General features: G+C 49.4%; 1 protein-coding gene across 16 annotated transcripts in view; it reads right to left on the bottom strand.

The window, feature by feature from the left end:
- The window catches only part of Mlxipl (MLX interacting protein-like), a 49,879-nt gene extending 27,744 nt beyond the window's left edge, over positions 1 to 22,135 (bottom strand). For 5 of the 16 annotated variants that reach the window (XM_006504477.4, XM_006504480.3, XM_006504478.3 and 2 more), the window contains exon 1: positions 4,810 to 5,148. In XM_006504477.4, the coding sequence (XP_006504540.1) occupies positions 4,810 to 5,102 (293 nt within the window). In that variant the 5' untranslated portion in view covers positions 5,103 to 5,148. Of the gene's footprint in view, positions 1 to 4,809; positions 5,157 to 21,964 lie in introns of those variants that run through there. The other 11 variants (NR_152880.1, NR_152882.1, NR_152881.1 and 8 more) reach the window with 6 other exon arrangements.
- Positions 22,136 to 26,461: the final 4,326 nt, after the last annotated feature.

The following is a 26,461-nucleotide window of genomic DNA, read 5'->3' as shown; positions in this document are numbered from 1 at the left end:
CTCATCTTCAGATAGCAGAATGAGTCTTCAGTGTGTCATCTCGGGCTCAATATGTAGCCAAGGCTGGCCTTGAGCTTCCGCTCCTCCTGCCTCTGCCTCCAGAATGCTGGGATTACAGGCGTGCCCACTTTCTCATGCCCAACTCTTACACCTTCTAAACTTTGTTTGTTTGTTTGAGACAGGGTTTCTCTTGTACCCCTGGCTGTCCTGGAACTCACTCTGTAGACCAGGCTGGCTCTTACACTTTTTTTAAATAAAAGGTTTTATTTTTATTTTATGTGTATGAGAGTCCATCTGTACCACATGAATGCCTGGTGGCTACAGCAACAAAAGAGGGCGTCGGACCCCCTGGAACGGAGTTACTGATGACTGTGAGCTGCCATGTGGGTGCTGGGAAGCAAACCTGGGTCCTCTGCAAGAGCAGCCAGTGCTCTTAATCAATCCAAACCATGTCTCTAGCTCCAATGACATAATCTATCTCTTTGAGGGTCACAGAGGGAAAGAGATACCTCCAAAGGGATACGGTAAGACTTAGAGCATCTTGCTGGGTAGCCCTAGCTGTTTTGGAACTCATTATATAGACCAGGCTGGCCTTGAAATCAACTCTGTAGACCAGGCTAGCCTTGAACTCAGAGATCTGTCCACCTCTGCCTCCTGAGTGTTGGGATTAAAGGCAGGTGCCACCGCCTCCTGGCTAGAAATAGAATCTTAACCTCGACCTTATCTAGGGGTCCACTGAGCGAGCATATGGTGTGCAGGTGGTATGCACAAGCAATGGCTTCCACTCTCAAGGTTCCTCTGAGAACAGGCTAAGTTATCAGTACCTGGAAGCTGGCCCAAGAGGCCAAGATGAAGACAATCAAGGTCTTGGACACCTTCCTGTCCTATCTTTAGTCCTGACTTTCCTTCCTCATGGTCTACAAACCAATCTTGCCTCCGAGTCATTCTGGCCCATCTTCAAACTCCTCACTCAAAGCTTCAAAGGTTTAGCCATCCAGAAAGTCAGGCTGGGGCTGGGAGTGTGGCTCTGCCAACAGAGCACTTTCTAGAATCCCCAGTGAGGGGCTGGGGGCGTGGCTCAGTGGCAGCTTTCCCAGGAACTGGACACGACTGGATTCCATCCTCAACACTGTATAGACAGTATAGACTGTATAGACACACACACACACACACACACACACACACACACAACACACACGAAGGCCTGCTCTCTGGGTAGCTCCCCTGGGTGAGGGATGAGGGTAAGGGATGAGGGGTGAGCATCTGAGCCCTCCTCCTCTTCCTGCACTACCTTGAGTGCATGGGTCATTGGCTCTCCTCTCCTTTCTCGTCTCCAAGCTCCAGTATTTGCTTTGAGCTAATGGTGGCTGCCAGGGTGTGGGACGTGGGGTGGCAGGGGCTGCCACCTCAGGAGACAATGGGCTTCATTACCCAAATAGGCCACCCTAGCCTGATGGCTGGTCCCCTACCTCCCATAGCTAGATAAATACCATCTGTCCAAGAAGTGAACATGATTGGGTTGGGGACACTAATCCTTCCTGGGCCAGCTCCTGTTGTCATATAGAGTAAATGGGGGACACTCCTAAGTTTGTGACCTCTGTCTGTATCCCAGCAACCATTAGGTTCTGTTCCCCCAGGGTCCTACCCCAGCCTTCTGCTGTCCCTCCTCCAACTCCCGCAGAGGGTTGGTAGCCTAGGATGAGGGGGATGAGTCAGTGACAATATCCAAGTCCCGAGGAAAGGATTTGGTTGAATGCACGTGAGAGAAGAGTCCGGTTTGGTGCAAAAAGTCTAGGGCCAAGGTTCAAAAGCTGTGTGCAATGGGGTGAACCAGAAAACCTCAGAAGTGGGAGAGAGGGAGGATGTGGGGTGCATACACTCTGTGAGACCAGAGGACAAACTCAAACGTGGTTCCTCAAATGAATCTGCCTCCGTTTTTGAGACAGTCTCTCTCATTGGCCTGGAACTCACCAACCAAGTAAGCTAGGCTGCTTAGCTGGCAGGCTACAGGCAGCTGGCTAGCCATCTCTGTCTTGACTACTGGGATCACAAGCACACACCAGCAAACCAGACTCTTTTTTTTTTTTTCTTGTCAGTTCTGGGGCTTGAACTCAGGTCCTTAAGCTTGTAAGACAAATAACTTTACACCAAGTCCCTCTTTTTTTTTTTTTTTTTTAATTTTTGCCAGCTAGCTTGTTTGTTTTAATGCGGGGCCTTGCTCTGTAGCCCCAGGCTGGTCTGGAGCCTCATCCTCCTGCCTCAGCCTACAGACTGCTGGGATGACCAGCCTATGCCACCACTCCCTAGACAAGTGCCTTCTTGGACCATTTACAGCTATCCTCCCTGGGGCTTCCACCCACAGAAGCAGGGAACAGAGTGTGCCAGGAGCGCTTCTTGGCAGGGGTGAGGTGCCCAGGCCTCTGTGGGCTGTCTGCAGGCTGTCCTTCTCCCTGCCTAACTGACCAGTTCCACCCACCACCAGACCCCCTGCCTGGCTGCCCCAACCCCACATTTCTAGCTGTTCACTGGAGAGCCTCACCCTCTGCAATACCCTTGGCTTCAGAGAACCCCTAGTCACATCTTACAGTCCGCAGATTTGTTTGTTTGTTTGTTTGTTTGTTTGTTTGAGATGGTAGGATCTCCTATCATCTCCAGCTGGCCTCAGACCTTAAGTTCCTCCGCAGTGGAGGGCAACCTTGACCTCCTGGCCCTCCATCCTCAGCCTGAGTTCTAGGATTCTAGGCATGCCCAACCCCACAGGGTTCATGAGCGTGAGCACGGGGCATTTGCTTTTGTTTTTATTTTTATGTCTCACTGGGAGGGGAGCTCGTGGGTGGCACATGGAGGTCAGAGTTCAGACAACTATGGAGTCAATTCCCTGCAGCCACTTTGATGTGGGTACTGGGAATCAGACTCAGGTCACCAGTCCGGGACCAAGCACCCTCCCTGGCAGAGCCTCTCCTGGCCCACGTTTTGTTTTATGTTTTTTTTTTTTTTTCTTCACCAAAAACTCCTGTGTACTTGGCTAACTTGGGTATCCTCAGAATCCCACTCAAGAGAATTTAATAGTCTGGCTCTTTGGCGGGTGGGGGACACGGCACTCTCCACCCTAGGGAGCTGCAGTTTAGGGAGTGCCCTCAGACCCTCCACGTGCTCTTTCTCTAAAACCGCTTCCCTTCTGTCTGCCCAAGGTCTGAGCTGGAAAGCCCTCTAAACCTGCCCAAGTGGAATGTATGGCCGAAGCAGGAAGCCTGAGTTGGGAGTGGTCGGGAAACGGGAGACCCTTTGGGGGAACATGGGGACCCAAGGCTTCTTGTGGCTCGTGCCTGTAGTTCCAGCACTTGGAAGGCCAGAGCAGAATTCCAGGCCAGCCTCGGTTTTACAGTGAGTTCCAGGCTAGCTTAGTCTACAGTGTGGGACTCAATAAGAGAAAGAGAGTGAGGGATATTCTCCCTCTCCTTTAATCGGAAGTCTTTGATAATTAAAGCACTGCCCCAGTGTGAGCTGCTTCTGGTGTTCTGAGACCTTAGATGGCCCCTTCCCAGGCAGTCTCATGATGTCCAAGGGCGGGGGAGGGGCAACGGGACAGGGAATTTGAACTTTCCACATTGGTCTCAGCGCCCTGAACTATCAGGTTGCAACATGACCTGGGCTTGAGGCCAGAACTTGTGGGCCAAGGTTACTCTGCCTCCAGCCAATGGGGTCGCGTGGCTCTGCCGCCACGAGGTGGGCCACGCTCTTCCGCAATTCCCACCCCAGCTCCAGGTCCCCTGTGGGGCTGCAGGTGCCGGTCTACAGCCAGCGGTTCTACGAAGGGGAGGAGGCTCGCTGAAGAAGCGTGATATTTACAGAGAAGAAAGATCAAGGCCGGCCGATCCCCCTTTCTCTCCTACTGTTTTCGGTTGATAATTTATCCTCTTCCCACTGCTCCCGGGAACTTTGCTCCAGGGCACTGGGCCAAGACCCCAGTTCGCGCCCTCCTCGGGGACACATAGGTGGGGCTGAAGCTGGGTGCGGCCCCGGAGGTCTGAGCCGTAGTTACAGGGTTCCTGGCTGCCTTGCAGCCTCTTACCGGGTTCGGGGAGACCAGGTTTTCCCTACCCGACCTAGGGTGGACTGCAGCACCCTCTGCTGGCTCTGGGCAGGTGCTGGGCACCGTCTTCCCGCCAACCTTGACGTAGCGTTCTAAATCAGACACGGTGGCTCATGCCTGTAATCCCCGTATTTGGGAGGCCGAGATGGGAGTCCAGCCTGGGCTACCTAGCTCAATGCCAGCCTGAACTTTAGAGTGAGACTCTGGCTCACCAAACTAAATCAAGCCAAAATAAATGGTGTCTGGGCAAGTGAGCAAGAAACTGTTTCCATGTAAGTGGACACTGCCTATGAGGGCGACCACGGGATAACTGCAGCGTGCAGGGAAGAGTGGGACTTTGCAGGGACTGCTGAGGATGAACGAAACAGTCCAGGCATACCACGAGTGGAGGGAGGCAGTGGACGGGATGGGTTATAGTCTGAGGAGTGTGAAAGACACCTGGCATTTAAGTGCAAAAGCAGAAGAATCAAAGAGCGGGGGCCCAACCGTAGAAGGCCCTGCAAAGGTGGAGACAAAGGTGGAGGACAGGACAGTGGCGCCACAAGCAAGTGATGGGACACAAATGATTCATGAGGGTCCGTGGGTTGCGCAGGACCAGGCGAGGAAGATAATGCCTAAGTTGTGTCCAGCGTCCCCCGTAGCAGTTTGGGACAGGAGCCCCAGTGCGCGGTCCCACCACGGAAAGCTGGGACTCAGGCTCCCCGGTCCGCCCTCACCTGTAAGCCAGGCTCAAGCACTCGAAGAGGTGGGTGAGTGTCGGATCGATGCTGCGCGGCCCGAAGTCGGCGAGCCCCACGGGCCCCTCCTGGTCGCGTCGCCGGGTCAGCGAGTCGCTGTGCGGCGAAGACACCATGAAGTGTCCGCTGTGGATGACCTGTGATCGATGCAGGCCACCCGCGCTGCGCCGGGGACTCGGATCCTCCAAGTCCGTATCCGAGTCCGAGTCCGGGCTAGGGACGACCCGGGGGACCTGCAAGTTCACGGATAGATCCGCCAGCGCGCGCGCCATGGCCACTATTGTCGCCAACTCTCGGGCGCTCTGGAGAGCGCTTAACGTAGCCAGCTGCGCCTAATTACCATGGCCACGCCCCTGTTCTCCTGATAGGTCCTTGTGGTGGGCGTGGCCCTTAGTTGGCAGGTGATGTTTAAATTAGCATAACCAGTGAGCGTGGTGTGAAACCACTGATCCTGGAGCTTTGGCGGTGCTTCGCCTTTCTTTCTGTTGAGAGCACTTTTTAGTCTCTACTTTTCAGGTTTCAGAAAGTCTGGCTGGGGCTGGGACTGGGCTGGGGCTGGCTAGCGTGCACAAAGCCTTGGGTTCGATCCTCCGAACCACAGACACTAGCATGGGGGTGATTCTGTAAGTGTAACACTCGGGAGGTGGAGACAGACAGACAGATAGACAGACAGACAGACAGGAAAGAAATAAAGAAAGAAAGAAAGAAAGAAAGAGAGAGAGAGAGAGAGAGAGAAAGAAAGAGACAAAAAAAAAAATCCCAAACAACAAACAAGACCGCTAGCCGGTAAAAGCCTTTGCCACCAGGCTTGAGGACAAGAGTTCAAACCCTAGGACCCACATGTTGGAAGAAAATACTCGATTTTTAAAATTTGACCTCTGAGATCCATATGTATTCCTAGACACATAAACACTAGATAGATAGATGGAGAGAGAGAGAGAGATAGGATAGATAGATAGATAGATAGATAGATAGATAAGATAGATAGATGGATAACCAGAAATTCAGGGTCATCCTCTGCTTCATAGTGAGTTCAGTAAATCGCTTGCCTGCCTTCTTCACTTTCCCAGGGTCCTGTGCGGTTGAACCCCAATGCTTGCTTGTACCCAGGCGCTCTTATGATTGTCCTATGCCTCTACAGCAAAGTTCAGAAGTGGACTCTAAGAGTTCACCTTCTCTAGATCACCTCCCTGCACTCGGGCTTTCTCCTCGGGAAGTTCTCTCACCAGCCCTGAAGCCTAGCTTCTTTCTGTTCCTGCTTTTCTTCCTTTCCTTTTTTCTTTCTTTCTTTCTTTTTCTATTTTTGTTTTGTTGTTTTTCTAGGTAGGGTTTCTCTGTGTACTCCAGGCTGTCCTAGAACTCATTCTGTAGACCAGGCTGGCCTGGAACTCAGAGATCTGCCTGCCCCTGCCTTGGGAGCACGGGGATTAAATGCACGCACCTCCACCACCACCCAGAGATATGGAACTTTCCATGGAGAGTAGAATTTAAATTTTATGGTCTTCTTGTCTCTGCTTCCACAGCGATGGGAGTTTTATAGACAAGCTTATCTTTCTAGATATTGCTGAGGTCCTCAAAGACTTTCTCGGGGCCTGGGAGACAGAATGGAGATGCAGATGAAGCTGTTTGGAGAGCAACCGATGGTTGGGGGGTGAGATGAAGTAGAGTCACCCTCCATCCTTCCACCCCACTCAGACATAGCTAACCTTTCCACTGGGACAGGAGGCTTGGGGAACACTGCTGGGGAAGCTAGGGGTCCCTAAAGCAATTTTTCAACCACATCTAGACATCTAGATCAGGCTTTGAGATGTTTGGCTTTGTTGTCATTCCGGTGTGGTGTGCCTCAGACAAGAGTTTGTTTGTTTGTGCCCTGCTGGGGATTGAACCCAGGATTTTGCTGAGGTTATGCCAGGGCTATGCAAAGAGAAACCCTGTCTTGTAAAAAAAAAAAAAAACAAAAAAACAAAAACAAAGGAACAAAAAAAAAAACACCAAACCAAACCAAACAACAAACAAACAAACAAAAATCACCACCACAACCCCAACGCCCACTCCCAACAACAACAACAACAGGAAATAGTTTCCAGTCTCAGGCCGGGCCTGTAGTTCAGTTGGTAGAGAACTTGCCCAGCATTTAGGAAGCTGTGGGTTCTATCCCCAACTCTGCCTAAACCAGGTGTGGCATTGCATGCTTGTAATCTCAGCTCCAGAAAGATAGAGGCAGAGGATCAGAGTCCAAAGTCATGCTTGGCTACATAGCAAGTTTGAGGCTAGCCTGGGCTACATAGTGAGACACCCCCCCCCACCTCCACCATCCCTCCAAAATAAAACACAGCCTGTGAGATGGCTCAGTGGGTGAGGGTGCTTGCTGCCAAGCCTGATGACCAATCCTTGGACCCCACATGGTAGAAGAAGAACTCTCACAAGTTGTTGACAGACTTTACTGTTGGCACCTGCTCTCTCTCTCTCTCTCTCCTTCTCTCTCTCTCTCTCTCTCTCACACACACAAATGAATGAATAAAATAAGTGTAAAACAAAGCCAAAACAAAAACATCAAAATAAATGAAAACAAACAAATGCAAGAATTCTTCAAACTTTTGATTTCGTCCTCGGGTGGCAACGGGGGACATGACACAATGCCCCTTCCAGGTGGCATGGTGTAAGTGGCCTGATTCACCTCTCATTGCCTTTCTCGCCTGCCCTCTAGTACCCGATGCCCAGAGTTCACAGCCTTTTAAATAAATAAATAGGGTTCACGATCCACAGAGATTGAACGATGAGTTCCCTACTGGGTGTAGAGAGCCAGTTCCCCTGGCATCCTTCCTGACATCCTCTTCTGGGTGCCTCTCGAGGTTTCCCCCCTGGTCTGCTCACACCGAAATGCCATCTCCTCCCTGAGTTCTCTATACCCTGGTTCTGATCACAATTGATCTGATTTTCTTCTGCCTGAGATTCACAGAGGGTGTGAGGCCTCTCTTTCCCACTAGATGGCAAACTCCTCGGCGGACCCTGTGCCTCTCTACAGTCTAACCTCCTCTCAAAGTGGCCAGATGTGGTGATTCACACCTTCAATCCCAGCACTGTGGAGTGCAGAGGCAGGAGGATCTCTGAAAGTTCAAGGCCAGCCTGATCTACACAGTGAGCTCCACAGCAGGGCAGCCAGGACTACATAGTGAGAACCTGTCTCCAAACCAAAGCAACCAATCAAACAAATACAACCAAGCTATTGATTATTTGCTGAATAGACGAGTTTGTATCACATTTATCTACTAGCTATGTGGGTCCACCCATTCACCTGCTATCTATCTATCTATCTATCTATCTATCTATCTATCTATCCATCTAACCATCTATCCATCCATCCATCCATCCACCCACCCATCCATCCATCCACCCACCCATCCATCCATCCATCCCTTCATCTGTCTGTCCATTATCTGTCCATCTGTCCCTGTTCTATCTGTACATCATCTCTCCATCTCTCATCCATCTATTCTCTGGCCATCATGTATTTAGTTGCCTGTCTACCGTCACTCATGGGTACCCATCATCTATCTATCCATCCGCCAGTCCACTCACCATCTATTTATCCATGGATTCACCCACTGTCCAACCATCTACCTGTCTGTCTGCACATATACTGTCCATCTATCTGATCTATTGTCCACTCAGCTGTTCATCTGTTCATCCAAGCTTCTACTTATCCATCCCATTATCTACCAATCCATCTATCTATTGACCCATCTAACTATCTGTGGATGCATTCAATCCATTTGCCTACCCATATATCTATCTATCCATCTATTATTCATCTGTTCCTCAATTGATCAATCTCCCCATCGCCGATGCATCCCATCAACTGTATCTTAGTTACGTTTCCTGTTGCTGTAATAAAATACTCCAACAAAAGTAAATTAAGGGAGAGAGTGTTTACTCTAGTGCACAGTTCAAAGGCACCGTGTGTCATGGAGGAGAGGTCAAGGCAGCAGCAGCTTGAAGCATCTGGGCACACCCTCTATCAGGAAGCAGACAGCATGGAAGCTGCTTGCTGCTCAGCAACCTTTCCCCATCTACACAGTCTAGGATCCCAGCTAGGGAATGGAACCACCCACAGTGGATGGGTCTTCTTCTCTCAGTGAACAAGGTCAAAAGAATCCCATTCTGGACATGTCCACAGGCCCATCTCAAAACAAAAGCCATTCTCTCCCTCCTTCCCTCTCCCTCTCCCTCTCCCTCCTTCCCTCTCTTTCTCCCTTTGAGGCAGGGTCACACTGTGTGGCTGTGACTAGCCTGGAACTCACGATGTAAACCATCTTGGTCTGGAACTCACAGAGATCCGCCTGCCTCTGCCTCCTGAGTGCTGGGATTAAAGGTGTGCACCACACCTAGCCTCATTCCCCCAATTCTTTTGTTTGTTTGTTTGGTTGGTTTTTTGTTTGTTTGTTTGTTTGTTTGAGACAGAGTTTCTCTGTGTAGCCCTGGCTGTCCTGGAACTCACTCCATAGACCAGGCTGGCCTTGAACTCAGAAATCCTCCTGCCTCTGCCTCCCAAGTGCTGGGATTAAAGGCATGCGCCACCACTGCTCGGCTCATCCCCCAATTCTTATACCTACCCATGTATCTGTCATCCAACTATCTGTCTATAAATACATCTACCCATCTACCATCTTTCTACATATCAATCTACACACACCAAGGAAGAGAGAGAGGGAATGAAATACATTTTATTGCAGCTATCTCAGTAATCTACATTTTTGGAGTGTGTGTCTAAATATGCTAATTAACCGATCACAGTTAAGCGGCAACTCTAAAAAGTAGCAGGTATGGAGATGCATATCTTCAGTCCAAGGCCCTGAAGCAAGAGGATCAGAAGTCCAAAGCCAGCCGGGCGTGGTGGCGCACGCCTTTGATCCCAGCACTTGGGAGGCAGAGGCAGGCGGATTTCTGAGTTTGAGGCCAGCCTGGTCTACAGAGTGAGTTCCAGGACAGCCAGAGCTATACAGAGAAACCCTGTCTCGAAAAACAAAACAAAACAAAAAAACAAAGAAGTCCAAAGCCAGCCTGGGCTACAGGACCAGACCCTGTCTCAAACAACAACAACAACAACAAAAAATCAGGAAAAATAATTATCTAGTGCTTTGCTATCCACAAGCCATAGAATTTGAAAATAAATTAGCAACAGACAGCAAGACGGCTCACTAGACGAAAGCACTTGCGTCGAGCCAAATGATCAGAGTTCGGGCCCTGAGCCCCACAAGGAGGAAGGAGATAGTCGACATCTATAGCTGTCCTCTGACCTCCACATGTGCCAAGCCACTCTCGTGCCCACTCGCTTACACAAAATAAATAAATGAAAATGTAATTTGAAAGGGTACTAACTGTGGCTTGAGAGATGGCTCAGCAAATAACGCCACTTGTTCAAATTCCAGTGCCCACGTGGTGGCTTACTACCACTTGCAACTCCAGTTCTAAGGAGTCTGATACCCCTTCTCCAGGCACATACACGTCACACGTACATACACGCAGGCAGGCAAAACATTCATAAAATGAAAATAAACCTAGCCAGGCGGTGGTGGCACATGCCTTTAATCCCAACACTTGGGAGGCAGAGACAGGCAGATTTCTGAGTTTGAGGCCAGCCTGGGCTACAGAGTGAGTTCCAGGACAACCAGGGCTACACAGAGAAATCATGTCTTGAAAAACAAACAAATAAACAAACAAACAAGCAGAAATGACAATTTCCAGGGACCAGGAGTCGGGGACTCAGAAGCTGACAGGGTACAGTAATGATTCTCTGTTCTTTGTTTCTTTTCTGGGAAGCAGGAGTTTTCTTTGTTATTTGTTTTGGTTTTGGTTTTGGTTTGTTTCTTTTTTTTAGATAGGATCTCTTGTAGACCAGGGTGCACTATGTAACTGTGGATGGCTTTGAACTTCTGATCCCCCAGCCTCCCACCTCGTGAGTGCTGACTAACAGTAAGTCAGTGCCACCCTTGGCAGACTGCACAGATGTGGATATCCTGTGCAATGATGAAACTGGTGGAATTCAATAACAGAAAGGGTTGCACAACCCTGAATACACCAAGAACCATTGAAAAATGGATTAACTATTTAAAAATTAAAAGGGGGGATGGGGCAGGCAAGATGGCTCAGTGGGTAAAGGTGCTTGCTGCCAAACTGAAGATCTGAGTTTGATATCTAGAACACACACACACACAGTGGAAGGAGAGAACAAAGTCCTAAAAGTTGTCCTCTGACTGCCATGTGTGCTTGGCACACACACACACACACACACACACACACACAAGCACACACAAATAATTAATAATATAATTTAAAGTTTTACCAAAAAGGAAATGGATGACCTTTCTAATACATAAAATTATAGCTCCATAAAATCTAGGAACCCACCCCCCGGACAGATGGCTCAGAGGCTGACCACGCTGGCTGCTCCTCTGGGGAACCTAGGGACAATCTCAGCGCGCACATGGCAGCTCACAGCTGTCTGTAACTTCAGTCCTAGGGGATCTGACGCCCTCTTCCGGCTTCTGGGAACACTAAGGCACACATGTGGCGCCCAGGCATGCACGCAGATAAAATGCATACAAATGAAGAAAAAATAGGGACTTGTGCACCTGATTCTGTTTTCTGGGTATCCTCTCAATTGTGGGTATGTAGGCGAGCTAACATTTCCACATCCATTTTACAGAAGGGAAAATCGAGGCTCCTAAGGGTAAAGATATTCAGAGGGGTGCTGTGAGTGTTGGTAATAAACAGCTGGTGAAGCCAGGTGTGGTGGTGCACGCCTTTAATCCCAGCACTCGGGAGGAAGAGGCAGGCGGATTTCTGAGTTCGAGGCCAGCCTGGTTACAGAGTAAGTTCCAGGACAGCCAGGACTACACAGAGAAACCCTGTCTCGAAAAACAAATAAACAAACAAAAAAATTAAATAAATAAACAGCTGGTGTTTATGGGCTGCTCATTACACAACTGATGTTGGTCCTTTGCAGACTCCTGACTTTATACCCATTTTCCAGACAGGAATGGAAGCTTTGTTGAAGACATAGAACTGTTGATAGGTTTGTTTTAGGCTTCTTTCTCTATTTGTTTAGTTTTTTGCTTTTTAAAAGATTTATTTATTTATTATATGTAAGTACACTGTAGCTGTCTTCAGGCACCCCAGAAGAAGGTGTCAGATCTCATTACGGATGGTTGTGAGCCACCATGTGGTTGCTGAGATTTGAACTCAGGACCTTTGGAAGAGCAGTCAGTGGTCTTAACCGGGGAGCCATCTCTCCAGCCCTATTTGTTTAGTTTTTAAAGACATGTGTTCTCTCTCTCTCTCTCTCTCTCTCTCTCTCTCTCTCTCTCTCTCTCTCTCTCTCTGCGTGTGTGTGTGTGTGTGTGTGTGTGTGTGTGTGTGTGTGTGTTTTCAAGACAGGATTTCTCTCTAGCCCTAGCTGTCCTGGAACTCGCTCTGTATATCAGACTGGCCTCAGATTCAGAGAACCACCTGCCTCTGCCTCCTGAGTCCTGGGATAAAGGTGTGCACCGACACTACTACCTGTCGAAAAGCCTGGCCTTATGTAGCTAAGAAGACTAATGGCATAACAACTCATGCTTCTAATCTCAGCATGTGGGAGGCTGAAGCAGGAGGATTGCTGAGACTTGGGGGCATTCTAAGCAACATAGTAAATTCCAAAGCAGCTGGGACTAAGGATGAAAGTCTGTAGAGAGAGACAGAGACAGAGAGACTTAGCTATGTGACTAACTAGTATCAAGGAGGGAAGCCACTTCCTTGTCTAGATGTGAGCTTTGAGCCCCTGCATGACTGAGTTTGAAAGTCACTGGTAAATGTAGGCCAGGTGACTCAGCAGGTAAAAGGAGCTTGCTGCAAACTCAGCCAACCTGAGTTCAATGCCCAGGACCCACATGGTGGATGGGAGAACTGACTCCTGCAAGTTGTCCTCTGATCTCCCATACATTGATATGACATATATGTAAATATGTCAAAGAAAGAAAGTCATATTGGACGAATTTTTGTAACAAATATCTAATTTTTCTATCAAACTATGAGAAGCCAGGTGGTGGCGCATGCTTTTAATCCCAGCACTAGAGAGGCAGAGGCAGGTTAATTTCTGAGTTCAGGCCACCCTAGTCTACAGAGTGAATTCGAGAATAGGCGGGTCTACACAAAGAAACCTGGTCTCAAAAAAGAAAAAAAGAAAAATGAACCTGGAGTAAATAAAGACAATATCTAATAAAAAAAATGAACCTGGGGCGGGGATTTGGTTCAGTTTGTGGTATGCTTGCCTGGAATGCACAAAATTGTGTTTGATTCCCTGGGCCACATCAACGCGGACAAGGTGATGCACACCTTTAATCCCAACACTCAGAAGGAGGAGGCGGGAGGACCAGAAGTTCAAGGTTAGCCTAGACTACGTAGCAAGTGCAAGGGCAGCCTGGGCTACATAAGTGATGGAATGTTAATTTCCCCACTTGGCAGACTGAGGCATGAATGTGAGCTGGAGGCTACATAGTGAGCCTCGGCCTCAAACCAGCAGCAACAGCAAAGCTACTGCCACACAATTAACAATCACATTGGTCACACATTTTATACAATGGCTGTCCATGCAAACTGCTTCCTGTCCATTTCTGTGCTCTGAGAGGGAGGGAGTTTGTTTGTTAAAGTTTGTTAATCTTGAAAAATTCCACAAAGCTTCACGTAGGACCCACCAAGTTCAAGGTCAATATGAGCTGTATGTCTAAAATATCTTGAGTCAGAGCTGACCAGTGGGCTGCACTTCCTGTACCTGCATATGAACTCATTGTGGGTTTTGTGGTTTGTTCGTTTTTTCCTTTATAAGCCTGCTCTGAGAGATGTTTGGTGACATAGTCCGAGACCCTACTCTGAGCTATGTCCCTGGTTTGGTAAGGATTAAGGGGAACGTTCCATAAACTGCTCTTGCTTAGCTGAGATCAGTGTTTGTATGGTTTGTGTGGAGATTCCTGAACACCAACAATTTACCTATTTATCTAGCCATCCCCCAATTATCAATCATCTACCATCTATTGTCTATCCACATCTGTCATGTCTCCATCCATCCACCTACCCAACTGTCCACCCACCTATCCACTGACCCATCCAACACAGCTGCCAATCATACTCATTGTGTGTGTGTGTGTGTGTGTGTGTGTGTCCTTCTGTCTGTCTGTCTCCCCTGCCTAAGCCTCCTGAGTGCTGGAACCACAGATGTGTGGACCTCACCTGGCTTCATCTTCCTGTTTATCCACCAATCTCCTACAGTCAATTTCTTTACATGTCATTCCATATTCCCATGTGTACATTCACCTGCCCTCCCATTTAAAGTTTTCCGTTGCCTCTACTTCCTGAATACTAGACCTGCAGGCATTTGCACACATCCAGTGTATTTATTCTTCTGTTCTTCATTTACTTGCTACCCAAACACCCACACCCACACAAGGGACTTATCTCAGGAAAGCTGAGAGGGGTGCTCAGGAGATTGTATGCTAGCCCAAGACGTTGGAGGGTAGCTCAGAAATAGAGTATTTAGCATGGAGAATGCCTATTCCCAACATCACACACACACATACCACACACACTAGACAGATAGATAGATAGATAGATAGATAGATAGATAGATAGATAGATAGTTAGATAGGTGGGTGGGTGGGTGGATGGATGGATGGATGGATGGATGGATAGATAGATAGATAGATAGATAGATAGATAGATAGACAGACAGATAGATGGGTGGACAGACAGACAGACAGATGGGCAGTTAGGTTGATTGAGTTTTAAAAGAAAGACAGGGTATATGTACAGGTCACTATATAGCCCAGACTGATCTCAAACTCACAGAGGTCCACCTGCCTCTGCCTCCTGAGTGCTGGGGTATATCTGGATGTTGCTTTTTAATTTTTCTTTCGTTTTTTGGAAACAGAACATCATATAACTCAGGCTGGAATTCTGGATCTTTCCCTCTCCTCTTCCCCAGTGCCAGGATCGTGCCAGCACCACTACACCGACACCCATGCAATGTCAGTGATGGAAGGCAAGCACTTTATGCACTGAGCCCTACTGTAGAGTTAGTTGGGTTTTTTGTTGTTGCTGGTGGTGTTGGTGGTGGTGATGCTGGTGGTGATTTTTGGTTTTTCTTTTTTTTTTTTTTTTTTTTTAAGATTTGTTTATTTATTATATGTAAGTACACTGTAGCTGTCCTCAGATACTCCAGAAGAGGGCATCAGATTTCGTTACGGATGGATGTGGGTTCAAATCCCATGTGGTTGGTGGGATTTGAACTCGGGACCTTTGGAAGAGCAGTCGGTACTCTTAACCACTGAGCCATCTCGCCAGCCCCGATTTTTGGTTTTTCAAGATAGAATTTCTCTGCGTAGCCCTGGCTGTCCCTGAACTCACTCTGTAGACCAGGTTGGTCTCAAACTCAAAGATCCACCTGCCTCTGCCTCCCAGGTGCTGGGATTAAAGACACGAACCACTGCCCAGCTGGAACAGTGGTTTTGATGGAGGCTGTATTATACAACTGTGGATGACTAAGTCTTTGGTGACTGCTGGGCTTGAATATGATTTATTTCCCTGAATTACAGTTTTTAATCACTATAGTTATACACCAATAATATGAGGAGGGTGGAAATTTTTCCTTCTTTGAGCAGTAAGATTGGTCAGCTGGCAAAGTTGCCTCGCAAACCTGGAAGTTCGAGTTTGATTCCCAGAACCCATGAAAAGGCAAAAGAGAACAACTCCACAAAAGCTGTACTCTAACCTCCAAGTGTGCACCCCCTCCCCATTGTGTTCAACTGTGTGTGCATGTGTGTGTGTGTGCGCACACACACACACACACACACACACACACATACATATCCTACATACAGGCGAAGGAAAGAAGGCAGGCAGGCAGGCAAGCAAGCAAGCAAGAAAGGAACAAAACCAAAAACACAACCCCAGAATGTTATTTTAGACCCAGGTAGTCTGCAAATGAAAGCTACTATATAGCCCAGGCTAGCCTCAAACTCATGACAATCCTCTTCCTTCTGTCTCTTGAGTGCTAAGGCTGTAAGTGTGTGCCACAACAACGACTTTAGATGGTGCTGGGAATGGGACTCTTAGCTTTGTGCATATTAGGCAAACATTCGACCAGCTGACCCACATTCTCAGCCCGGGCCTTTTTTCTCTATAACGTTAGAAGTCCTGGTATTTTGTTACAGGAACGAAAAACTGTCAGATACAGGGATTGAACTCAACCTCCAGTTCTTTTTCCTTCCCTAGAAGTTAGTGGAAGAGTTGTTGAAAATTTAACCTTTTCAGCCGGGTATAATGGCACATGCTTTTGGTCCTAATACTTAGGAGGCAGAGGCAGGTGGATCTCTGTGAGTTGGAGGCCAGCCTGGTCTACAGAGCAAGTTTCAGGACAGCATGAGCTAAGCAGTGAGGCCTTGTTTCAAATGAGAAGAAGGGAGGGAGACAGGGAGGGAGGCAGGGAAGGAGGGAGGCAGGGAGGGAGGGAAGGAGGAAGACAGGGAGGGAGGGAGGAAGGGAGGGAGGGAAGAAAAAAGAAAAGAAAAGGAAAGCCAATTCTTTGCCTCAGTTTCTGCTACCTAGCACACATGTTTAAACTCTCTGGGGTCACCAGCAACCTTAGAAAACAAAAGCATGCTCCCGTTACAAACATGGCAGCTGCCTGCAGACCTGTCAGTCAGTCTAATCAAACCTCCGGACCACAACCTCAGTCATCTAAACCACACAAGTTCAGGCCAAGCCTGCTGTGCTGGCATACGCTTGCAATCCCAGCACTGAGAAAGCCAAGACCGTCCACTCCAGGCCAGCCTAGGCTACACAGTGAGTTCTACACACTAACCTGGGCAACTGAAGATCCTGTCTGGAAATATCTTAGAGAACGGGAAGCTAAACGTGTTAGCATACACCTGGGGCATATACCTGGGGCATACACCTGGGACATACACCTGGGGCATACACCTGGGGCATACACCTATGGCATACACCTGGGGCATACACCTGGGACAAGAGGGTTGGGAGTTCAAGGCCAGCTTCAGCTACACAGTGAGTCTGAGGCCAGGGCCTCAAAACAAAACAAAACACCAAAAGAAAAAAATCACCCCAACACAAACAGATAAGTAACTAATCAGGGGCTGTGGTTGTAGCTCAGTGGTACAGTTCAGTCACCAGCACCAAGAAAAAAAAAAAAAAAAAAAAAAGACAAGAGACAAAACCACACACTGATGAAGGCTAGAGAGATGGCTCAGTGGTTAAGACCTTGGACTGCTCTTGCAGAGGACCTGAGTTCAGTTCCCCCGCACCCTTGGTTACCTGCAACCCCAGCTCCAAGGGCTCAAACACCCTATCCTGACCTCCGAGGACACCCGCACATTCATATGCACACAGAACGCTTCAATTGGTCTGTGTGCCTCTGCTTCCTGAGTGCTGGGATTTACACCCAACAAAAATAAATCTTTAAACAACAACTTGCTGTGCACGGTGCCAAATACCTTTAATGCCAGCACTTTGGAGGCAGACCTCTATGAGTTCAAAGCCAGACAGAACTTCGCAGCAAAACCCTGTAGACCACTGGTTCACCACCTTCATAATGCTTTGATCCTTTAATACAGTTCCTCATGTTGTAGAGACCCCCAACCACAACCATAAAATTATTTTTGTTGCTTCTTCATAACTGTAATTTGGCTACTGTTATGAATTGTAATTAAATACCTGTGTTTCCCTATGGTTTTAGGCGGCCCCTGGGAAAAGGTCAGTCAACATCCAAAGGGGTCTCAACCCAGTGTTAAGAACCGCTGTTTACAATGTAAATAATAAAAATAACAGTGTCCTTGCCCCAATTCCATACATGTTCCATCTGGCAGTACTGTGCATCTCTCATGGGGCTACTGGGGACCTGCTTTTTAAGTTTCTTCTGACCAGTATTGTGTGCCAGATGAGTCCAGGTAAGGCTGAGGCTGAGTGGAACAGTGGGTACCTGCTGGTCGCCCCCACCCCGCCCTGCACCCCCAGCAGTGAGGCAGGCAAGCTGGGAAACCTGGCCTGGCTCTGGGAGAGGAAATGGAAGGATGGGGCTCATCCCCTGTTGGCAAGGAAGTCTGGCAGGTTGGGCCAGCAGAGAAAGTAGGCAAGGGATGCAAACCAGCCTTAAGTCCCTTGTGGCATTCGCTCCCCAGGGAACAAGCAACGTCTCAAAAAGGAAGCCAGAAAGAAAAGAAAAAGACAGAGAGGTGAGAAAGACGGATGAGAAAAAAGAGGGAAGGAACAGAAAGACCAAGAGAGACATAGGGGAGAGGAGAAAGAGACAGGGAAAGATGAGAGAGGCAGATTTTTTAAAAAGAGGAGCCGGGCATGGTGGCACATGCCTTTAATCCCAGCACTCGGGAGGCAGAGGCAGGCGGATTTCTGAGTTCGAGGCCAGCCTGGTCTACAAAGTGAGTTCCAGGACAGCCAGGGCTACACAGAGAAACCCTGTCTCGGAAAAACCAAAAAAAAAAAAAAAAAAGAGGGACCTGCCAGGTAGCGGGGGCATACACCTTTAATCTCAGCACTCCGGAGATTCTGAGTCTGAGGCCAGCCTGGTCTACAGAGTAAGTTCCAGGGCAGCCAGGGCTACACAGAGAAACCCTGTCTCAAAGAGAGAGAGGGAGAAAGAGAGAGAGAGACAGAGACAGACAGAGATGGAGAGTGATATACAGAGAAAGAAACAGAGAGCAAAGACAGACAGACACAAAACAGAGAGAGAAAAACAAAGACAAAGATAAAACTAGAGAGGCAGAAAGACAGACAAGGGAAGTAAAGAGACAGGAGACTTCTTGGCGGGTAAGCCTATGAGACAGGAAGGAAATGAAGACAGAAAATGGAGAGATGGAGACAAAGAGGAAAAGAAAGGCTGAGATGCAGAAGGTTCAGTGTAGAAACTATGGTTACAATCTGCCCATTTTCCGGGTGGAAAGGTTGATGTCACTCAGCAGGTATGTTCTATAGTGCAGCCTCTTGATTTGGACATTACCAGAAGACATACATTATCTCCAGCCTCCCCCACATGCCTGGGCAGGTTCTGTGCACGTTGCTGAGAAGAAAATGGAGAATCTCGGGGCATAAGGTGATTGACAAAGTTACTCTATCTACAGTCACCATCTACTTGGGGAAGAGCAGCGTCAGGCACAGCCGTTGAGGAGCTATGGGTCTATACGGTTCAGGGCTCCCTGGTACGGAGTGCACAACTGAGACACTTTCCCACTGCATGGCCGTGGGCTCCATTGCACAAGAAGGAGCACTCCACGGGAGCAGCGAGAAGGAGCACTCTCATAGGAGCAGCTCAGCGGCTTGGGAGGCTGGTTCTGCCTTCTTGGTGGGTAAGCCTATGATGCACACGATGTGCCATTTACTTTATAGTGTTGATGCAAAAAGTTAAATAGGGCGAATCAGCAGGTAAAGGCACCTGCTGCTAAGTCTAATGATCCGAGTTCAATCCCTGGGACTGCGTGATGGAGAGAGAAACTCCAGAGAGTTGTCCTCTGACCACCATGTGCGTGCACACACACATCACACACCAAGAGATTAAAATGTAAACAACAACAACAATAAAGGCATGATAGAACTTGGAAATAAGGACCTAGAAGTCTGACAGATTTCTCAAAGGGACGTAGGGATGGAAAAGGTCTCCAAAGTCAGCGGGGACAGGCCACAGCTTTTCCTCTGCCTGGAGTGTCAGCCCTGTCCGCTCTGGGATCAGTGCTTCACAACAGCTATGCTAAGGCATCAGGTCCCTGGGCCAAGAGAGAAAACAGATCTCCGGGACAAATCTCTTATCAGGAGTCACACACCCAGCAGCTGATTGTGAGACATAAGTTGAGGTGACCCCCAGAGCCATCCAGTAGGCAGTGACTCTGAGACTGTGAACTTGAACCTCTGTCCTGGGCTCGCCAAGGAGGGGCATCAGGATCTATCAGTGTCACAGCTAGCTCTGGGGATGTTGTGTTCCGAGCCCTAGTGGGTGGGTGGGGACCCTCTCCAGGTGGGTAGGTAGGGACCCTCTCTTCTAATGTCAGCATCACCAGCTTCAAAGAGAAGAGAGGCAGGCGTGAGCCACCCTGTTGGAGTCTCAGGCTTAAGACAGATGGGGAGAGCGGAGGTAAGATAGAAGAGGCAGGTATGTGGCTTCTGGACACTCAGGACCTGACCCAGGACAGGGTCTTAGCCTACACAGCCTGCCAAGGCAGAGTGGACACTTACTTGCCTATAATGTACAGGCACAGCTGGATGGAAGGAAGCCAGGAGAAGAAAATAGAAGAGTCTGAGGCAGCAGAGGAAGCAGAGAACAGCACTGTGATCAGGCTACCGGGGTTCGTATCCCAGTTCTGCTGCTTCTAGGCTGTGTAAACTGCACCCGCTGCCTTGACTTCTCTGGGCCTCTGTTTCCTCCACTACAAAGTGTAGATAATATGCTTTCTGTCTCAGGAGGTCATGAAGGAGGGATGGGGCCAAGAAAAGCCCTACATGGTGCCTGTTTTGTAGTAAATGTAAATGAGTTTTATTCCTCTGGTCAAAGATAGCCCTCGGTTCTTATGTTTTTGGTTGTTGTTGTTGTTGGTGGTGGTGGTGGTGGTGGTGGTGGTGGTGTGTGTGTGTGTGTGAGAGAGAGAGAGAGATGATGATGATGATGGTGTGTGTGTGTGTGTGTTATTGTTGCTGTGGTTGTGGTTGTTCTTTTGAGACAGGGTCTCACTATGTAACCCTGGCTGGCCTGGAACTCCCTATGGAACGGGGCCGGCCTGGAGCTTATAGAGATTACTTAAGTTAAAGTCGTATGCCACTATGCAGACACCTATTACTATTGTTCTTTGTTGTTCTGTCATGAGACAGGGTCCCATGCATCTCGGGCAGGCCTCAGACCTGCTGTGTAGCCCAGGATGAGCTTGAACTCCTGCCCCTACCCCCACAATGCTAGAATTCCAGGTACCCAGCACCGCACCTGGTTTATGCTCACAGTGTTGGGCATGGAAGCCAGAGCTTTGTGCACGTTAGACACGCGCTCTGCCCTGGGATTACAGCCCCAGCCCTTGTTTGTTTGGTTGTTGTTTGTTTGTTTTGAGAGAGTATTTCACACTGCAGTTTGGCTGGCCTCAAACTCACCAATCCCCCTGCCTCATCCTCTTGAGCACTGGGATTATAGGCAGGTACCACTCCCCTGCTATAGACCCATTTGAACCTTTCTACGGATAAGGGGGCCTAGGGAAGAGTAGAGACAGGCCAGTTGCTGAGAATAACCGAGCTCTTGGGTAGGGTGGCAGATCTCCACCCCGGCTGATGTGTAAAAGCCCCTGTGAAGACACAGAGGGACCTTAATTGAAGCCACCTACCCTCTCCTCCCAAGGCATCTTGGTATCCTATTTTATTCTGTCCCTGTCTCCATACAGGTGGCCCTGGAGGAAGTTTCCAGCGTCACAGAGGAAGAACCAGGCCCAGAAAAGGGCCAAGGTCACCAAGGCAGGGATCTAAAGACGGAAACACAGCCCAGACCTGGCCACATGGTCCCCTCTCCCACCGTGGTGGCCTCAATAGCCACAGGCTTGAGAATAGTATGGCTGAGGGCCAACACAAAGCTCTGACTCTTTTAGGCTACACCGAGTGGGTAGGCCTTCAACTAAGTCCCTAGCCCCTGCCTGCTGCCAGGCTGGGTGACCGGAAATCCACAGGCTCCACCCTGGCATCTGTCCCCTCCCTCCTGCCTCCCTGGATCCAGGCAGGCCCCCCTTCACCAGATCACCCCTCAGTCCCAGCTCAGCATGGGGGACCCAGGAGGAAACAGGACCCTGTGATCCTAAGGGGTCAAACAAGATAGACTAGCATTCCTGATGTCCAAGCCTTTCTGGAGCCTGAGTCGGTCTCTTTCCCCACTGGCTCTGAGCATGTGCAAGTGGGGGCTGAGAGGCACAGAGAGTGGGAGCCCCCCACTCCAGTCGTGATTTAGGAACACCCCTCTTCATTGCACACTGGAAACTGAGGTCTGGCAGGGCTCTGAGTCCTCCTCTGCGAGGCATCTATGTCCCTCTGATAACTGAAGATCTTTCCTGCTCACCTGAGCTCCACGCGATCTGCAGATGGCGTCGGGCTGGGCTCGGATCCTGGGACCTCGGGTCTCCGCGAGGCTGCAGATGCTCAGGCCGCTGCGGCCTCACCCCGCGCCTTCCCCGCGCAGGCGGCAGAGGGCTCCGTGCGCTGCGCCCGCACGAAGCCCGGCTTTTAGACTGGGGTGTGGACTGCTGGGCGCTGCAGGTTCCCCCGCCCTCCCGCTCCGAGGTGTCCTTTGCCCCTTGGTCCGGTGCCTCCTTCTCTCCTTAGCACGTGGATGGCAGCCGCTCCTCAGGCTGGTGGCCTGTGGAGCGGCGGTGGCGCGCGCCGTGGGCTCAGGAGCCTGCCAATCACCTTCTGCCGCCCCGCTCGTGCCCCGCTCACCTTTAACCCCCCTCTCCCCGGGGGCTTGATGTCTAGGTCCCAAACTGTAGACCGGGTGCGAGAAGGGAGGAGCCCCAGATTTGGGACCGAGAGAGTAGAAGGAGTCTCAGCCCCAGCCCCAGCCCCTATTTGAAACTCACTCGGGGTTGTGGGCCTCCCTTGTCTGCAGCTTCCATGAACTCACTGGTCTCCATCTATCTCCCAGGGAGTCTGCTCTACCCTGAGTCCTCCCCTGAGGAGGCCTTGTTCCCTAAGCTTCTCTTCTCTTCCCCAAACGCCACATCTCCCTAGCCATATCCCTCCTGGAGCATCCTCCCCTTCTCAAAGATGTGTGTGTGTGTGTGTGTGTGTGTGTGTGTGTGTGTGTGTGTGTGTTTCAAGACATGGTTTCTCTGTGTAGCCCTGGCTGTCCTGGAACTCACCCTGTAGTGTGTGTGTGTGTGTGTGTGTGTGTATGTGTGTAGCTGGATGGGAACTGACAATGGGCCCTCTGCAAGAGCAGCAAGTGCTCTTAGCCTACCAAGCCATCTCTTCAGCCCTAAATCCTCCATTTTGGAAAGAGGATCTCTAGCCCAGGCTGGTCTGGAGCTCTCTCAGAGTAGCTGAGGATTGACCTTAAAATACTAATTCAGCTGTCTGAGTGCTGGTATTGCAGGGGTGGGTCATCACACTTAGCAACAAAGCTTTCTGCAGTATTTCTCCTCCTCCTCCTCTCCCTCGTCATCCTCGTCCCCTCCTCGTCCTCGTCCTCATCCTCCTCTCCCTCCTTGCTCTCTCTCTCTCTCTCTCTCTCTCTACCCCCTCTCTCACCTCTCTTTCCAGACAGGGTTTCTCTGTGTAGCCCTGACTGTCCCAGAACTCACTCTGTAGATCAGGCTGGCCTTGAATTTGCAGAGATCTGCCTGCCTCTGTCTCTAGATTGCTGGAAATGAGGGCGTGCACCATCACTGCCTGGCTCAGTATTTCTCTTTTGAAAAGTTATTACAGGGAGCTGGAAAGCTGGTGCTGGGTTATGAGAACTGGTTGCTCTCGGAGAGGACCACAGCTTGATTCTCAGCACTATGTGAACTATGAGTTCACAACCGTCCATAACTCCAGGAACCCAGCCAGATGCCTTCTTCTGACCTCTGTAGGCACAACTCATGCATACATACATGATACGGGCAGGCCAAACATTCTCTATAAAATAAAATACTTATTTATGTGTGTGCACATGTGTGTTTATGTGCTTGGGCACATGCCAAAGCACACATGTGGAAGCCAGAAGCTAGCCTGTGAGAGTCGGCTCTCCTTCCACCAAGTGGGTCCTGAGGATCAAACTCTGGTCCTCAGGCTTGGCAGCAAGCGCATCAACAAGCAAGCAATCTGACGGGCCATAGTTCTCAGGTGTTATCTGGAAGCAAGCTATGAATAATCCAATATAATTGATAACATTTCATGAAAATTCACATTCCAGCTAGGTAGAAGGGTACAGACCGGTAGTCCCGGCACTAAGAACACAGACATAGGATGCATCCCAACCCAGTCAGAGCTACATAGCAGTCAATGGTGGCTCATGACTTTAATCCCAGCACTCTGGAAGCAGAGGCAGGTGGATCTCTGAGTTCAAGGACAGTCAGGGCAAAACAGAGAAAATCTAGTTCGAAAAACCAACCAAAGGAAGAAAGAAAGAAAGAAAGAAAGAAAGAAAGAAAGAAAGAAAGAAAGAAAGAAAGAAAGAAAGGAAGGAAGGAAGGAAGAAAGAAAGAGAGAAAGAGAGAGAAGGAAGAAGGAAGAAGGAAGGAAGGAAGGAAGGAAGGAAGGAAGGAAGGAAGGAGAGAGAGAGAGAGAAAAAGAGACAGAGAGAAAGACAAAAAAAAAAAACCCAAAACCTCAAATTTACCTGGGTTGGCCCTACCCATTCATAAAATGGTGGAAGCAGGAATTTGGGCAAAACACTGTCATCCATGTCCTGTCCTAGCTCTAGCTATGTGCTGTAGACAATCTCAGGTGGATCCAGAAGGGCACAGCTGTGTTCACATCTGTCTCATGCAAAGCAACAGGAGGATAGGGTAAAGATGGGGACGGGAAGTAGGGAGAACTGAGGTCATGGACTCTGTCAGAGAGACAAGGTGGAGATGGGCAGAAACTTCAAGAACAAGCCTTGTCCCAGAAGGCTGGTTGAAGGGGAGATGGAACACGGGGTCTGGTTTGCTTGGCAAATGTTGCTTTGAGGAGAATTCCCAGAGGCTCACTGGGGGGTTCTAGTCCAGCACTCCAGTGCCAAGCTGTACACCAAGCCTTAGAAGAAAGACGTTAGAGATACTTGTATGCTGAGGAAGACTGGGAATAAATAGATTAGATGCTTTCTTGTGGATTGCTCTCCCTTGCTCAATAGATGTGGGGTGTCCTTGTGTAAGAAAGGCCCCGAAAGATGGACAGAAACCATTGTCTAAAGAGCCCTTTTGTTTTTGTTTGGGAGACAATTTTGTTTTGTAGTCCAGGATAGCCTTGAACTCCCAATCTTCTGGGTTACACAGTTGAGCAACCCTGCTCCACTTGGCTGCCTCTCACTCTCTGACTTGCCAGTGCTCAGCGCTTTCGAGGGCCCCTCCCTGACCTTCTCAGGTCTTTCTGTGGGTAGATTCTCTCCATCTGTTAACAATCAGAGGAGGTAGGGGACTGCTTCCTGTTTCATTAGTAAGAAAAGAGAGGGGTTGGATACAGGGCGGCTGTTAGAGTGTCTGCCTAGTACACGGAAGCCCAGGATCCCATCACCAACACCACACAAACCAGGTGTGGTGTTGTGAGTCTGTAATCCCAGCATTCAGGAGACTGAAGGCAGAAGTCTGTGAGTTCAATGAAAGCCTGGGCAACATAATAATGAGTCTAAGGCCAGTCTGGGGTACATGAAATACTATCTAAAAGGCGCGGGGACAAGAAGGAGGAAACCGGGCTATGGTGGTGCATCCCTCTAAAGCCAGCACCTGGGAGGCAGAGGCAGAGGCAGAGGCAGAGGCAGAGGCAGAGGCAGAGGCAGAGGCAGAGGCAGAGGCAGAGGCAGAGGCAGAGGCAGAGGCAGAGGCAGAGGCAGAGGCAGAGGCAGAGGCAGAGGCAGAGGCAGAGGCAGAGGCAGAGGCAGAGGCAGAGGCAGAGGCAGAGGCAGAGGCAGAGGCAGAGGCAGAGGCAGAGGCAGGAGGATCTTTGAGTTTGAGGCCAGCCTGATCTACAGAGTTAGTTCCAGGATAGCCAGGGCTACACAGAGAAACCCTATCTCAAAGAAACCAAAGAAGAAAGGAGGAGGAGGGGGAGGAGGAAGAAGAGGAAGGATGGCTAGAAGGAAAGAAAGAAAGAAAGAAAGAAAGAATGAAAGAAAGAAAGAAAGAAAGAAAGAAAGAAAGAAAGGAAGAAAGAAAGAAGGAAGATCACAGATCACAAGGATGCTCTGTATTTTGTCCCGGTTCCTGCAGGCTGACAGTGGCAGACCTGGGCTTTGTCCTTTGATGGTGGTGGGTCTCTGTCTTTGTGGTGGAAGAAGCAATCCTATGTCAGGGGCCAAGACTGGATGGAGGAAGTGGACACAGCCTCTTCTTTCATAGACTGTGCAAATCTTAAATGGCTGCAGTACAGACTGGAGGCCAGAAAGGATGCCTCAGACCTTTGGTCCTTCAGCTCAGGGTAAAGGGTGGTAAGAGGGGAGGGCTTTGGGTCCAAAGATGCTCTGAGCAACAGCAGAAGGGTCAGGGGAAGGAAACCCAGGGAGATTGCTCAGTGGGTTCAGTGTTTGCTGTAGAAATGAGGACCTTAGTTGAACCTACAGCACTAACAGAAGGTCTGAGCAGTGGATATGCACACCTTTAGTCTCAGCACCCAGGAGGCAGAGAGATCACAGTGAGTTCGAGGCCAGCCTGGTCTATAGAGCAAGTTCCAGGAGAGCCAGGGCTACACAGAGAAAACCTGTCTTGAACAACAACAACAACAAAATAAAATAAAACAATTTAAGAAAAAAGTCAGGCTCACTGCCTTTATTCCAATGCTGGAAATGCTGAGACAGGCCCATCCCTAGACAATAGGCAGCCACCCTAGCTGAGCCTAAGACTTGAGAGGGAGAGGGAGAGGGAGAGGGAGGAAAGAGAGGAGA

The sequence above is a fragment of the Mus musculus genome, chromosome 5 (genome assembly GCF_000001635.26).
Source record: "Mus musculus strain C57BL/6J chromosome 5, GRCm38.p6 C57BL/6J".
NCBI classification, from domain to species: domain Eukaryota; kingdom Metazoa; phylum Chordata; class Mammalia; order Rodentia; family Muridae; genus Mus; species Mus musculus.
The sequence above is the reverse complement of the archived record's forward strand: the minus strand, read 5'-3'. Positions and strand labels throughout refer to the sequence as shown.